This window comes from Hemitrygon akajei, chromosome 11, assembly GCF_048418815.1.
Source record: "Hemitrygon akajei chromosome 11, sHemAka1.3, whole genome shotgun sequence".
NCBI lineage: Eukaryota > Metazoa > Chordata > Chondrichthyes > Myliobatiformes > Dasyatidae > Hemitrygon > Hemitrygon akajei.
Genome location: NC_133134.1, coordinates 85,016,718 through 85,029,884, shown reverse-complemented (window position 1 = coordinate 85,029,884; position 13,167 = coordinate 85,016,718). Strand labels below are relative to the sequence as shown.

Below are 13,167 nucleotides of genomic sequence, written 5' to 3'. Positions count from 1 at the left end.
GTGTGAGTGAGTGTGTGAGAGAGAGTGCGAGAGTGAGAGCGTGTGAGAGTGTGAGTGTGAGAGTGTGTGAGAGAGTGTGAGAGTGTGTGTGAGAGTGTGAGTGAGTGTGTGAGAGAGTGTGAGTGAGTGTGTGAGAGTGAGAGAGTGAGAGAGAGTGAGAGAGAGTGTGAGAGAGTGTGAGAGAGTGTGAGAGAGTGTGAGAGTGAGTGTGAGTGAGTGAGAGAGAGTGTGAGTGAGAGAGAGAGTGTGGAGAGAGAGAGTATGAGAGAGAGAGTGAGAGAGTGTGTGAGAGAGTGAGAGTGTGAGAGTGTGTGAGAGAGTGAGAGAGAGTGAGAGAGTGCGAGAGTGAGAGCCTGCGAGTGAGAGCGTGTGAGAGTGTGAGAGAGAGTGTATGAGAGTGTGACAGAGAGAGTGTGTGAGAGTGTGAGTGAGTGTGTGAGAGAGAGTGCGAGAGTGAGAGCGTGCGAGAGTGTGAGTGTGAGAGAGTGTGTGAGAGTGTGAGTGAGTGTGTGAGAGTGTGAGAGTGAGTGTGAGAGTGTGCGAGTGAGAGAGTGTGAGTGAGAGTGTGAGTGTGTGAGAGTGTGAGATTGTGAGAGAGTGAGTTTGTGAGAGAGTGAGTTTGTGAGAGAGTGAGTTTGTGAGAGAGTGCGTGTGTGAGAGAGTGCGTGTGTGAGAGAGTGCGTGTGTGAGAGAGTGCGAGAGACAGAGTGCGTGAGTGAGTGCGAGAGACAGAGTGCGTGTGTGACTGCGAGAGACAGAGTGCGTGAGTGACTGCGAGAGACAGAGTGCGTGAGTGACTGCGAGAGACAGAGTGCGTGAGTGAGTGCGAGAGTGCGAGAGAGTGAGACTGTGAGAGAGAGAGTGAGAGACAGAGTGAGTGTGAGAGAGAGAGTGAGAGAGTGAGAGAGAGTGAGAGAGAGTGTGAGAGAGTGTGAGAGAGTGTGAGAGAGTGTGAGAGAGTGAGTGAGCGAGTGTGAGTGTGAGTGAGTGTGTGAGAGAGAGTGCGAGAGTGAGAGCGTGCGAGAGTGTGAGAGAGTGTGTGAGAGAGTGTGAGTGAGTGTGTGAGAGAGTGTGAGTGAGTGTGTGAGAGAGTGTGCGAGAGTGTGTGAGAGAGAGTGCGAGAGTGAGAGCGTGTGAGTGTGAGAGAGAGAGCGTGTGAGTGAGTGTGTGAGAGTTTGTGAGAGTGTGTGTGAGAGAGTGTGAGAGAGTGTGTGAGAGTGTGTGAGAGTGTGTGAGAGTGTGTGAGAGAGTGTGAGAGAGAGAGTGAGAGAGAGTGAGAGACAGAGTGAGAGAGAGTGAGAGACAGAGTGAGTGTGAGAGAGAGAGTGAGAGAGAGTGAGAGAGAGTGTGAGAGAGTGAGAGAGTGAGTGAGTGAGCGAGTGTGAGAGTGTGAGTGAGTGTGTGAGAGAGAGTGCGAGAGTGAGAGCGTGCGAGAGTGAGAGCGTGCGAGAGTGTGAGAGAGTGTGTGAGAGAGTGTGAGTGAGTGTGTGAGAGAGAGTGCGAGAGTGTGTGAGAGAGAGTGCGAGAGTGAGAGCGTGTGAGTGTGAGAGAGAGCGTGTGAGTGAGTGTGTGAGAGTTTGTGAGAGTGTGTGTGAGAGAGTGTGAGAGAGTGTGAGAGAGTGTGAGAGAGTGTGAGAGAGTGTGAGAGAGTGTGAGAGAGAGTGAGAGAGTGAGAGAGCGTGTGAGAGAGAGTGAGTGTGAGAGAGAGAGTGAGAGTGTGAGAGAGAGAGTGAGAGTGAGAGAGAGTGAGAGTGAGAGAGAGTGTGAGTGAGAGAGAGTGTGAGTGAGAGAGAGTGTGAGTGAGAGAGAGTGTGAGTGTGAGAGAGTGAGAGAGAGAGTGAGAGAGAGAGTGAGAGAGAGAGTGTGAGAGAGAGTGTGAGAGTGTGAGAGAGAGTGTGAGCAAGAGTGAGAGAGTGTGAGAGAGTGAGAGTGCGAGAGAGTGAGAGTGCGAGCGAGAGTGAGAGAGTGCGTGTGTGAGAGAGAGTGAGTGAGTGAGAGAGAGTGTGAGTGAGTGTGTGAGAGAGTGCGAGAGTGAGAGGGTGCGAGAGTGAGAGCGTGCGAGAGTGAGAGCGTGCGAGAGTGAGAGCATGCGAGAGTGAGAGCGTGCGAGAGTGTGTTAGAGAGTGTGAGTGAGTGTGTGAGTGAGTGTGTGAGAGAGAGTGCGAGAGAGTGTGAGTGAGTGTGTGAGAGAGTGAGAGAGAGTGAGAGAGAGTGTGAGAGAGTGTGAGAGAGTGTGAGAGTGAGTGTGAGTGAGAGTGAGAGAGTGTGAGTGAGAGAGAGAGTGTGGAGAGAGAGTGTGAGAGTGAGAGAGTGTGTGAGAGAGTGAGAGAGTGTGAGAGTGTGTGAGAGAGTGAGAGAGAGTGAGAGAGTGCGAGAGTGAGAGCGTGCGAGTGAGAGCGTGTGAGAGTGTGAGAGAGAGCGTGTGAGAGTGTGACAGAGAGAGTGTGTGAGAGTGTGAGTGTGTGTGAGAGTGTGTGAGTGAGTGTGAGAGTGTGTGAGTGAGAGAGAGTGTGAGTGAGTGAGTGTGTGAGAGTGTGAGTTTGTGAGAGAGTGAGTTTGTGAGAGAGTGAGTTTGTGAGAGAGTGAGTTTGTGAGAGAGTGAGTTTGTGAGAGAGTGAGTTTGTGAGAGAGTGAGTTTGTGAGAGAGTGCGTGTGTGAGAGAGTGCGTGTGTGAGAGAGTGCGTGTGTGAGAGAGTGCGAGACAGAGTGCGAGAGACAGAGTGCGTGAGTGAGTGCGAGAGACAGAGTGCGTGAGTGAGTGCGAGAGTGCGAGAGAGTGAGAGTGTGAGAGAGTGAGAGAGTGTGAGAGAGTGTGAGTGTGAGAGAGTGAGTGAGCGAGTGTGAGAGTGTGAGAGAGTGTGTGAGAGAGTGTGAGAGTGTGAGCGAGAGTGTGACCGAGAGAGAGAGTGTGAGAGAGTGAGAGTGAGCGAGAGTGACAGAGTGCGTGTGTGAGAGAGAGTGGGTGAGTGAGAGAGAGTGGGTGAGTGAGAGAGAGTGGGTGAGTGAGAGAGAGTGCGAGAGACAGAGTGCGAGAGAGAGTGCGAGAGAGAGTGCGAGAGAGAGTGTGTGAGTGAGTGTGAGAGAGAGTGAGTGTCAGAGAGTGAGTGTCAGAGAGTGAGTGAGAGAGTGTGTGTGAGAGTGAGAGTGTGAGAGAGAGTGAGTGTGAGAGAGAGTGAGTGTGAGAGAGAGTGAGTGTGAGAGAGAGTGAGTGTGAGAGAGTGAGTGTGAGAGAGAGTGAGTGTGAGAGAGAGTGAGTGTGAGAGATAGTGAGTGAGAGAGATAGTGAGTGAGAGAGAGAGTGAGAGAGAGAGTGAGAGAGTGAGAGAGAGTGAGAGAGAGAGTGAGTTTGTGAGAGTGTGAGTGAGTGTGTGAGAGTGAGTGTGTGAGAGAGTTTGTGAGAGTGTGTGTGAGAGAGTGAGAGAGTGTGGAGAGAGTGTGAGAGTGAGTGTGAGAGAGAGAGTGTGAGAGAGAGTGAGTGTGTGAGAGTGTGTGTGTGTGAGAGAGTGTGTGAGAGAGAGAGAGAGTGTGTGAGAGAGAGAGAGAGTGTGTGGAGAGTGAGAGAGTGTGTGGAGAGAGAGTGAGTGTGTGGAGAGAGTGAGCGCGTGAGAGAGCGCGAGAGACAGAGCGCGGGAGACAGAGCGCGGGAGACAGAGCGCGGGAGACAGAGCGCGGGAGACAGAGCGCGGGAGACAGAGCGCGGGAGACAGAGCGCGGGAGACAGAGCGCGGGAGACAGAGCGCGGGAGACAGAGCGCGGGAGACAGCGCGGGAGACAGCGCGGGAGACAGCGCGGGAGACAGAGCGCGGGAGACAGAGCGCGGGAGACAGAGCGCGGGAGACAGAGCGCGGGAGACAGAGCGCGGGAGACAGAGCGCGGGAGACAGAGTGCGAGAGTGTGTGAGAGAGTGCAAGAGTGTGTGAGAGAGTGAGTGAGAGAAAGACTGAGAGTGTGTGAGAGAGAGTGAGAGAGAGAGTGAGGAGAGAGAGTGAGAGAGTGTGGAGAGAGTGTGAGAGTGTGTGTGAGAGTGAGTGTGAGATAGAGTGAGTGTGAGAGTGATTGTGAGAGAGAGTGTGAGAGTGATTGTGAGAGAGAGTGTGAGAGAGAGTGTGAGAGAGAGTGTGAGAGAGAGTGTGAGAGAGAGAGAGTGTGGAGAGAGTGTGAGAGTGATTGTGAGAGAGAGTGTGTGTGAGAGAGAGTGAGTTTGTGAGAGTGTGAGTGAGTGAGTGAGTGTGTGAGAGTGAGAGTGAGTGTGTGAGAGTGTGTGAGTTTGTGAGTGTGTGTGAGAGTGCGAGAGAGTGTGAGATTGTGTGAGAGTGTGAGAGTGTGAGAGAGAGTGTGAGTGAGTGTGTGAGAGAGAGTGCGAGAGAGTGTGAGTGAGTGTGTGAGTGTGTGTGAGAGAGTGTGAGTGAGTGTGTGAGAGAGTGTGAGAGAGTGTGAGTGAGTGTGTGAGAGTGAGAGAGTGAGAGAGAGTGAGAGAGAGTGAGAGAGAGTGTGAGAGAGTGTGAGAGAGTGTGAGAGTGAGAGAGTGTGAGAGAGTGTGAGAGAGTGTGAGAGAGTGTGAGAGTGAGTGTGAGTGATTGAGAGAGAGTGTGAGTGAGAGAGAGAGTGTGGAGAGAGAGAGTATGAGAGAGAGAGTGAGAGAGTGTGTGAGAGAGTGAGAGAGTGTGAGAGTGTGTGAGAGAGTGAGAGAGAGTGAGTGAGTGTGTGAGAGAGAGTGCGAGAGTGAGAGCGTGCGAGAGTGTGAGTGTGAGAGAGTGTGTGAGAGTGTGAGTGAGTGTGTGAGAGTGTGAGAGTGAGTGTGAGAGTGTGTGAGTGAGAGAGAGTGTGAGTGAGAGTGTGAGTGTGTGAGAGTGTGAGTTTGTGAGAGAGAGAGTTTGTGAGAGAGTGAGTTTGTGAGAGAGTGAGTTTGTGAGAGAGTGAGTTTGTGAGAGAGTGAGTTTGTGAGAGAGTGCGTGTGTGAGAGAGTGCGAGACAGAGTGCGAGAGACAGAGTGCGTGAGTGAGTGCGAGAGACAGAGTGCGTGAGTGAGTGCGAGAGACAGAGTGCGTGAGTGAGTGCGAGAGACAGAGTGCGTGAGTGACTGCGAGAGACAGAGTGCGTGAGTGAGTGCGAGAGAGTGAGAGTGTGAGAGAGAGAGTGAGAGACAGTGAGTGTGAGAGAGAGAGTGAGAGAGAGTGTGAGAGAGTGTGAGAGAGTGAGTGAGTGAGCGAGTGTGAGTGTGAGTGAGTGTGTGAGAGAGAGTGCGAGAGTGAGAGCGTGCGAGAGTGAGAGCGTGCGAGAGTGTGAGAGAGTGTGTGAGAGAGTGTGAGTGAGTGTGTGAGAGAGAGTGCGAGAGTGTGTGAGAGAGTGCGAGAGTGTGTGAGAGAGTGCGAGAGTGTGTGAGAGAGTGCGAGAGTGAGAGCGTGTGAGTGTGAGAGAGAGAGCGTGTGAGTGAGTGTGTGAGAGTTTGTGAGAGTGTGTGTGAGAGAGTGTGAGAGAGTGTGTGAGAGAGTGTGAGAGAGTGTGAGAGAGAGTGAGAGAGAGTGAGAGACAGAGTGAGTGTGAGAGAGAGAGTGAGAGAGTGAGAGAGAGTGAGAGAGAGTGTGAGAGAGTGTGAGAGAGTGTGAGAGAGTGAGTGAGTGAGCGAGTGTGAGAGTGTGAGTGAGTGTGTGAGAGAGAGTGCGAGAGTGAGAGCGTGCGAGAGTGAGAGCGTGCGAGAGTGTGAGAGAGTGTGTGAGAGAGTGTGAGTGAGTGTGTGAGAGAGAGTGCGAGAGTGTGTGAGAGAGAGTGCGAGAGTGAGAGCGTGCGAGAGTGTGAGTGTGAGAGAGAGTGTGTGAGAGTGTGAGTGAGTGTGTGAGAGTGTGAGAGTGAGTGTGAGAGTGTGTGAGTGTGTGAGAGTGTGTGAGTGAGAGAGAGTGTGAGTGAGTGAGTGTGTGAGAGTGTGAGTTTGTGAGAGAGTGAGTTTGTGAGAGAGTGAGTTTGTGAGAGAGTGAGTTTGTGAGAGAGTGAGTTTGTGAGAGAGTGAGTTTGTGAGAGAGTGCGTGTGTGAGAGAGTGCGAGACAGAGTGCGAGAGACAGAGTGCGTGAGTGAGTGCGAGAGACAGAGTGCGTGAGTGAGTGCGAGAGACAGAGTGCGTGAGTGAGTGCGAGAGTGCGAGAGAGTGAGAGTGTGAGAGAGAGAGTGAGAGACAGAGTGAGTGTGAGAGAGAGAGAGTGAGAGAGAGTGAGAGAGTGTGAGAGAGTGTGAGAGAGTGTGAGTGTGAGAGAGTGAGTGAGCGAGTGTGAGTGTGAGAGAGTGAGAGAGTGTGTGTGAGAGAGAGTGAGAGAGAGTGTGTGAGAGAGTGTGAGAGTGTGAGCGAGAGTGTGACCGAGAGAGAGAGTGTGAGAGAGTGAGAGTGAGCGAGAGTGACAGAGTGCGTGTGTGAGAGAGAGCGCGTGTGTGAGAGAGAGTGGGTGAGTGAGAGAGAGTGGGTGAGTGAGAGAGAGTGCGAGAGACAGAGTGCGAGAGAGAGTGCGAGAGAGTGAGAGAGAGAGTGTGTGAGTGAGTGTGAGAGAGAGTGAGTGTCAGAGAGTGAGTGTCAGAGAGTGAGTGAGAGAGTGTGTGTGAGTGAGAGTGTGAGAGAGAGTGAGTGTGAGAGAGAGTGAGTGTGAGAGAGAGTGAGTGAGAGAGAGTGAGTGAGAGATAGTGAGTGAGAGAGATAGTGAGTGAGCGAGAGAGTGAGAGAGAGAGTGAGAGAGTGAGAGAGAGTGAGAGAGAGAGTGAGTTTGTGAGAGTGTGAGTGAGTGTGTGAGAGTGAGTGTGTGAGAGAGTTTGTGAGAGTGTGTGTGAGAGAGTGAGAGAGTGTGGAGAGAGTGTGAGAGTGAGTGTGAGAGAGAGAGTGTGAGAGAGAGTGAGTGTGTGAGAGTGTGTGTGTGTGAGAGAGTGTGTGAGAGAGAGAGAGAGTGTGTGAGAGAGAGTGAGAGTGTGTGGAGAGTGAGAGAGTGTGTGGAGAGAGAGTGAGTGTGTGGAGAGAGTGAGCGCGTGAGAGAGCGCGACAAACAGAGCGCGGGAGACAGAGCGCGGGAGACAGAGCGCGGGAGACAGAGCGCGGGAGACAGAGTGCGAGAGTGTGTGAGAGAGTGCAAGAGTGTGTGAGAGAGTGAGTGAGAGAAAGACTGAGAGTGTGTGAGAGAGAGTGAGAGAGAGAGTGAGGAGAGAGAGTGAGAGAGTGTGGAGAGAGTGTGAGAGTGTGTGTGAGAGTGAGTGTGAGATAGAGTGAGTGTGAGAGTGATTGTGAGAGAGAGTGTGAGAGAGAGTGTGAGAGAGAGTGTGAGAGAGAGTGAGAGTGTGGAGAGAGTGTGAGAGTGATTGTGAGAGAGAGTGTGTGTGAGAGAGAGTGAGTTTGTGAGAGTGTGAGTGAGTGAGTGTGTGAGAGTGAGAGTGAGTGTGTGAGAGTGTGTGAGTTTGTGAGTGTGTGTGAGAGTGCGAGAGAGTGTGAGATTGTGTGAGAGAGTGTGAGAGTGTGAGAGAGTGTGAGAGAGAGTGTGAGAGAGAGAGTGTGAGAGTGAGTGTGAGAGAGAGAGAGTGTGAGAGAGTGTGTGAGACAGAATGAGTGTGTGAGTGAGAGAGAGTTTGTGAGAGTGAGTGTGTGAGAGAATTTGTGAGTGTGTGTGAGAGAGAGTGAGAGAGTGTGAGAAAGAGTGTGAGAGAGAGTGTGAGAGAGAGTGAGAGAGAGAGTGTGAGAGAGAGAGTGTGAGAGAGAGTGTGAGAGAGAGAGTGTGTGAGAGAGAGTGTGCGAGAGTGTGAGAGAGTGTGAGAGAGTGTGAGAGAGTGTGAGAGAGTGTGAGAGAGAGTGTGAGAGAGAGTGTGAGAGAGAGTGTGAGAGAGAGTGTGAGAGAGAGAGTGAGAGAGTGAGTATGAGAGTGAGTGAGTGTGAGTGAGTGAGTGTGAGAGTGAGTGTGTGAGAGAGTGAGTGTGTGAGAGAGTGAGTGTGTGAGAGAGTGAGTGTGTGAGAGAGTGAGTGTGTGAGAGAGTGAGTGTGTGAGAGAGAGTGAGTGAGAGAGAGTGAGTGAGAGAGAGTGAGTGTGTGAGAGAGTGAGTGTGTGAGAGAGTGAGTGTGTGAGAGAGTGTGAGAGAGAGTGAGTGAGAGAGAGAGTGAGAGAGTGAGTGTGTGAGAGTGTGTGAGAGTGTGTGGAGAGAGTGAGTGTGTGAGAGAGTGTGAGTTTGTGAGAGTGTGAGAGAGAGAGAGTGTGAGAGAGAGAGTGTGTGAGAGAGAGTGTGTGAGAGAGAGAGAGTGTGTGTGTGAGAGAGCGAGCAAGAGAATGAGACAGAGCAAGATAATGAATGAGTGTCTGTGGCTGTGCATGAGTATGTGTGTCAGTAGCCAGTGACTGCAGTGGGTAGAGCTGCTGTCTCACAGCAAAGACCTGGGTTTAACCTGCCCTCTGTCTGTGCATGTTCAGTGCATTTGTGCAGGTGTGTGTGGAGTTTGCATATTCTCCCTGTGACCATTATGGTCTCCCCAGGTGCTTTGATTTTCTCCCACATCCCAATGACACACGGGTTAATTGGCTGCCGTAAATTTCCCCTCCACAATGTGTGGGAGGTGAAATAAATGTTGACTGTTTATTTTGCCCCAAAGATGTTGCCTGACCTGTTGAGTTCCTCCAGCATTTTGTGTGTGTTACTGGAGGGCACAGGTTTAAGAGGGGAAATATTTAATAGAAACTTGAGGAGCAAGGTGCACACACCTGACAGAGACAGACACACAGGGATTGGTATGTACAGTACTGTGCAAAAGTCTTAGGCACATATACATAGTTATGGTGCCTGAGACTTGCACAGTACTCTGCTAATTTTATGTTTTGCATTTACTGCTGCCACAAAAAGACGACAAATTTCATGAAATGTGTGAGTGATGATAAACCTGATTAAGATATGGGTCTCTATTGTGAACTGAGAGTGGGAAGGGGACAGAGAGAGTGGAATCATGGTTGGGAAAAGGGAAAGAGAGAGGGAAGGGAGCAGAAAGCACCAGAGAGACATTCTGTAATGACCAATAAACCACTTATTTGGAATCAAATGACCTTGCTGGTGTCTCAGGGCTGGGTGAGTCTGCACCAGCACCACCCCCACCCCAGCATGCTTTCTCTGCCACTTGTTCCATGCCCCTTTTGCCATTTCCAACATCTATTACTCCCACCAGATTTACAAACTCACTCTTTGCTCCACGTTGACAAATGCAGTACTGTGCAAATGTCTTAGGCATCTTACAGTGCCTATAAAAAGTATTCACCCCCCTCCAGAAGTTTTCATGTTTTATTGTCGTACAGCATTGAACCAGAGTGGATTTAATTTGGTTTTTTTGACACTGATCAACAGAAAAAAAGTATCTTTCATGTCAAAGTTAAAATCTCTAGAGTGATATTAATTACAAATATAAAACACAAAATAACTGATTCCATAAATATTCACCCACCCCCCTGTAAATCTGCCTACGGCAGACTGTCCTCATAAACTAAGTGACTGTGCTGAGGGAAGCCACTAAGAGACCCATAACAACACTGGAGGAGTTATAAGTTTCAGTGGCTGAGAAGGGAGAGACTGAGCATATAGCTGTTGCCCAGGTTGCAGCTTTATGGGAGAGTGGTAAAGAGAAGGTTCTATGGTCTGATTAAACCAAAATTGAGTGCTATGTGTGGCATAAGCCAAACACAGCATGTCATCAAAAACACACCATCCCTACAGTGAAGCGTGGTGGTGGCTGCATCACGCTGTGGGGATGCTTCATTGCAGCAGGCCCTGGAAGGCTTGTGAAGGTAGAGGGTAAAATGAATGCAGCAAAATACAGGGAAATCCTGGAGGAAAACCTGATGCAGTCTGCAAGAGCACTGCGACTTGGGAGAAGATTTGTTTTCCAGCAAAACAATGACCCCGAGCATAAAGCCAAAGCTACACAGGAATGGCTTAAAAACATAAAAGTTAATGTCTTGGCGTGGCCAAGTCGAAAGTCCAGACCTCAATCCAGTTGAGATTTCGTAGCTGCACTTGAAAAGGACTGTTCACTCACGATCCAGATGCAATCTGACAGAGCTTGAGCAGTGTTGTAAAGAAGAATGGGGAAAAATTGCAGTGTCCAGATGTGCAAAGCTGCTAGACACCTATTCACACAGACTCAAGGTGTAATTGCTGCCAAAGGTGCAGCTACTAAATACTGACTTGAAAGGGGTGAATATTTATGCATCAATTATTTTGTGTTTTATATTTGTAATTAATTTAGGTCACTTTGTAGAGATCTGTTTTCACTTTGCATGAAAGAGTCTTTTTCTGGCGATCAGTGTCAAAAAACCCAAATTCAGTGTCAAAAATCACCCACTGTGATTCAATTTTGTAAAACAATAAAACATGAAAAGTGAATACTGTTATAGGTACTGTATATGTGCCTAATATTTTGCACAGTAATGAATATGGAAAGTGACTGAGGCAAGTACAGTAACAACTTTTAAAAGACATTTGCACAAGTACACGGAGAGGAAAGGTTTAGAGGTGTTCAATACAACTCTATAGTGACTGCAGAGTGTGTATGGATGCTACACAGCACTAGGCTGCCCTTGTCAGAGGAGGGAGGGCAGTAGCGCATGTCCCTACCTGCATAGATGCAGACGAAGGAGCCCTTGGCAATGTCATCGAGGCAGCGGATGCCCCAGCCCTTGTTCTGGGTCTTGAAGAGCTGCAGCCGTACCTGCAGGCCATGCTGCACCAGCCGATTGGTGCACAGCCCCACGTTGCACTTGCACCTCTTGTTGCACTCATAGATCCTGGGCCAACGAGGGCAGAAGAGAATGAGACAGAGGTTAACTGGGGTCAAGTGCAGGATCTCACATGGTGGGGAGCACCTGTGTGGGTCATTCTGACCACTCCAGACCCACTCTCTCCCATCCCAAACAGTTTTTTTGAACATAGAACAGTACAGCACTATATTGGCCCTATGACCCATGATATTGTGCCTACCTTTTAAACCTACTCTAACATTTTACCCAATTCCCTTTGCCCTTTCCGGAGGGGACGTAGAAACCTCCACTCTCTTGCCCACATCCCTTTTTCCTCCCAAATTACTCTGTCAAATCCCACTGCCCCATGCTTTCTAACAATTCCAATGAACCACTCCTTGAGCTGCACCTTGTAAAGCAACAACCCCGGTCTTTCGATTCCAAGATGTTCCAGAAGAGCCAGTGAAGGACTCCCAACAACAGACTGGCCTTTTCATCAGTGAGTATAGCAGGTGGCATGTTGTGTTGCAATTGTACAAAACAACACTTGGGAGTATTGTGTAGTTTTGACAGCATGGTTTGGATAGATACCGTTAAGCTGCAAAGAGTGCAGAGAATTACAAGGATGCTGCCAGGACTGAGGACACAGAGTTTTAAGGGGAGGTTTATTCCCTGGAGTGTAGAAGTCTAAGAGAAGTCTTTATAGAGGTGTATAAGAATCATAAGGGAAAGGGAACTGAACACAGGTTTAAGCTGAGTGCCGGAGTATGTGGCTGTCCCCAGCATACCCTCAGGCATGGTGGTTGTTAACGCAAATAACACAGTTCACTATGTTTAGATGTACACACAACAAGTAAACTTGAATCCTGAATCTTTAAGGTGCAAGGGGAGAGATTTAATAGGAGCCTGAGTGGCAACTTTTTCCACACAGGGAGTGGTCAGTATATAAAACGAGCTGCCAGAGGACATTAACGCTCAAAAGACATTTGGAGGTACAAGGATGGGGAAGGGCTAGAGGGGTATGGACCAAATGCATGTAAATGGGATTTCTTTGCTGGGCTGGGAAGTCAGTATGGAGGAGTTGGGCCACAGGGCCTGCTCTTGTGCTCACCTCTAAAATGTATTGCTGCTGTATAGGAAACTTGTCGGCTAACTTGATACAGGAACAGATAAATTATTGTGTTGTTTCAGGAAGAATAATCTTTACTGTCCTGACTTACTTCAGTCTGTTGAACAAGACTACCATTGTCAATGGGATGTTTCATTCAGCCACATTGTTCAAAATACTTCATTGGAACTGTACAGGGCTTAATGGGCAAATTCTTTTTGTATTTATTTTGTACATTGGATATAGATACCCTCAAAGCCTATATTTATTGCCCTTGGATCGACGCAGTTAATAGTCCCTCACATTGCTTGTGGGCAGGGTTTGGTGTCACTTATAGGCTGGAATAGATAGGGTTGTCCCAGTGTTACATACCAGAAACACAGGTTCAATCCTGACAATCGTGTGCATGCCTTTGAGCGCATCTGCGTGTGCGCCTACATCTGTGTCTGCATGTGCTGTCTGGAGTTTGCACGTTCTCCCTGTTGCCCTGGTTCCCTCTCACAACCCAATGAAGTGCAGGGTCGGTGGGTTCATCGGCCGCTGACCTGAGGGGTAGAATCTGGGGGGAGTTGATGGGAACATGGGGAAAATAAAATGGGGATCTGTGTAAATGTATTGGCCCACCAGCCAACTCGTTTTCTGTGTTGTATACCTTAGTATTCTTCCGCAATGGTGTCAGTGAAGCTGACAGTTGATCTCAAAATGCTGACATTTTATTCCGCCCTTCTTATTTCAATTTAGGTTTTTCTATTGACTATGGAATCTCCCCCACACCACAGTGCGACTGACCTGTCTGTACCCGTACTGGGCTGATACGAGAACAACTCTGTCCCTCTCCTGCTTCCCCTCACTTCCCATCCGCAGGAAGAGACAGACACCATCTCAGACACTTACCCTGTGGGCAAGCACTCGTCCAGCCGCTTGTTCTGGTAGCCAGCACTGGTGTTGAGTTGGCCTCCTGGGTTACAAGCTGTTGCCTGCATGGTGAGCTGCAGACACGCACACTTGGACCTGTGGAGACACCGTGGTGACAATTGGCGGAGTGCGATGGGCAACGGGGACCAGGATAAACTCTTCAGAACAGAACACAGCAAAATTCCAACAACTGAGCATCCGCAGGTTAGTGGTGACGGACAGGCAGATTTTTCAGACTGTTGCGTGTTCTTAATAGTCCACACTTTTAATTCAATTTATTTTAAAATGGGGTTACACAGTAGGAGAGTTTTACAGCAAACTCTGGTGAGTTTAAAGGGAGAAAACATGGGCCCCTGTGAGTTTACGAACAGTGGGGGGAAACAGGGTCCTGGTGGGTAACTCCATGACCCTTGGAG

The 13,167-nt window shown here is 49.6% G+C and overlaps 1 protein-coding gene across 2 annotated transcripts in view; it reads right to left on the bottom strand.

Annotated features, from left to right (window-relative positions):
- The window catches only part of setdb1b (SET domain bifurcated histone lysine methyltransferase 1b), a 113,871-nt gene that overhangs the window by 35,524 nt on the left and 65,180 nt on the right, over positions 1 to 13,167 (bottom strand). For both annotated transcript variants that reach the window (XM_073061281.1, XM_073061280.1), the window contains exons 14-15: positions 12,731 to 12,847; positions 10,607 to 10,776 (exon numbers count right to left, since the gene is read on the bottom strand). In XM_073061281.1, the coding sequence (XP_072917382.1) occupies positions 10,607 to 10,776; positions 12,731 to 12,847 (287 nt within the window). The remainder of the gene's footprint in view (positions 1 to 10,606; positions 10,777 to 12,730; positions 12,848 to 13,167) is intronic.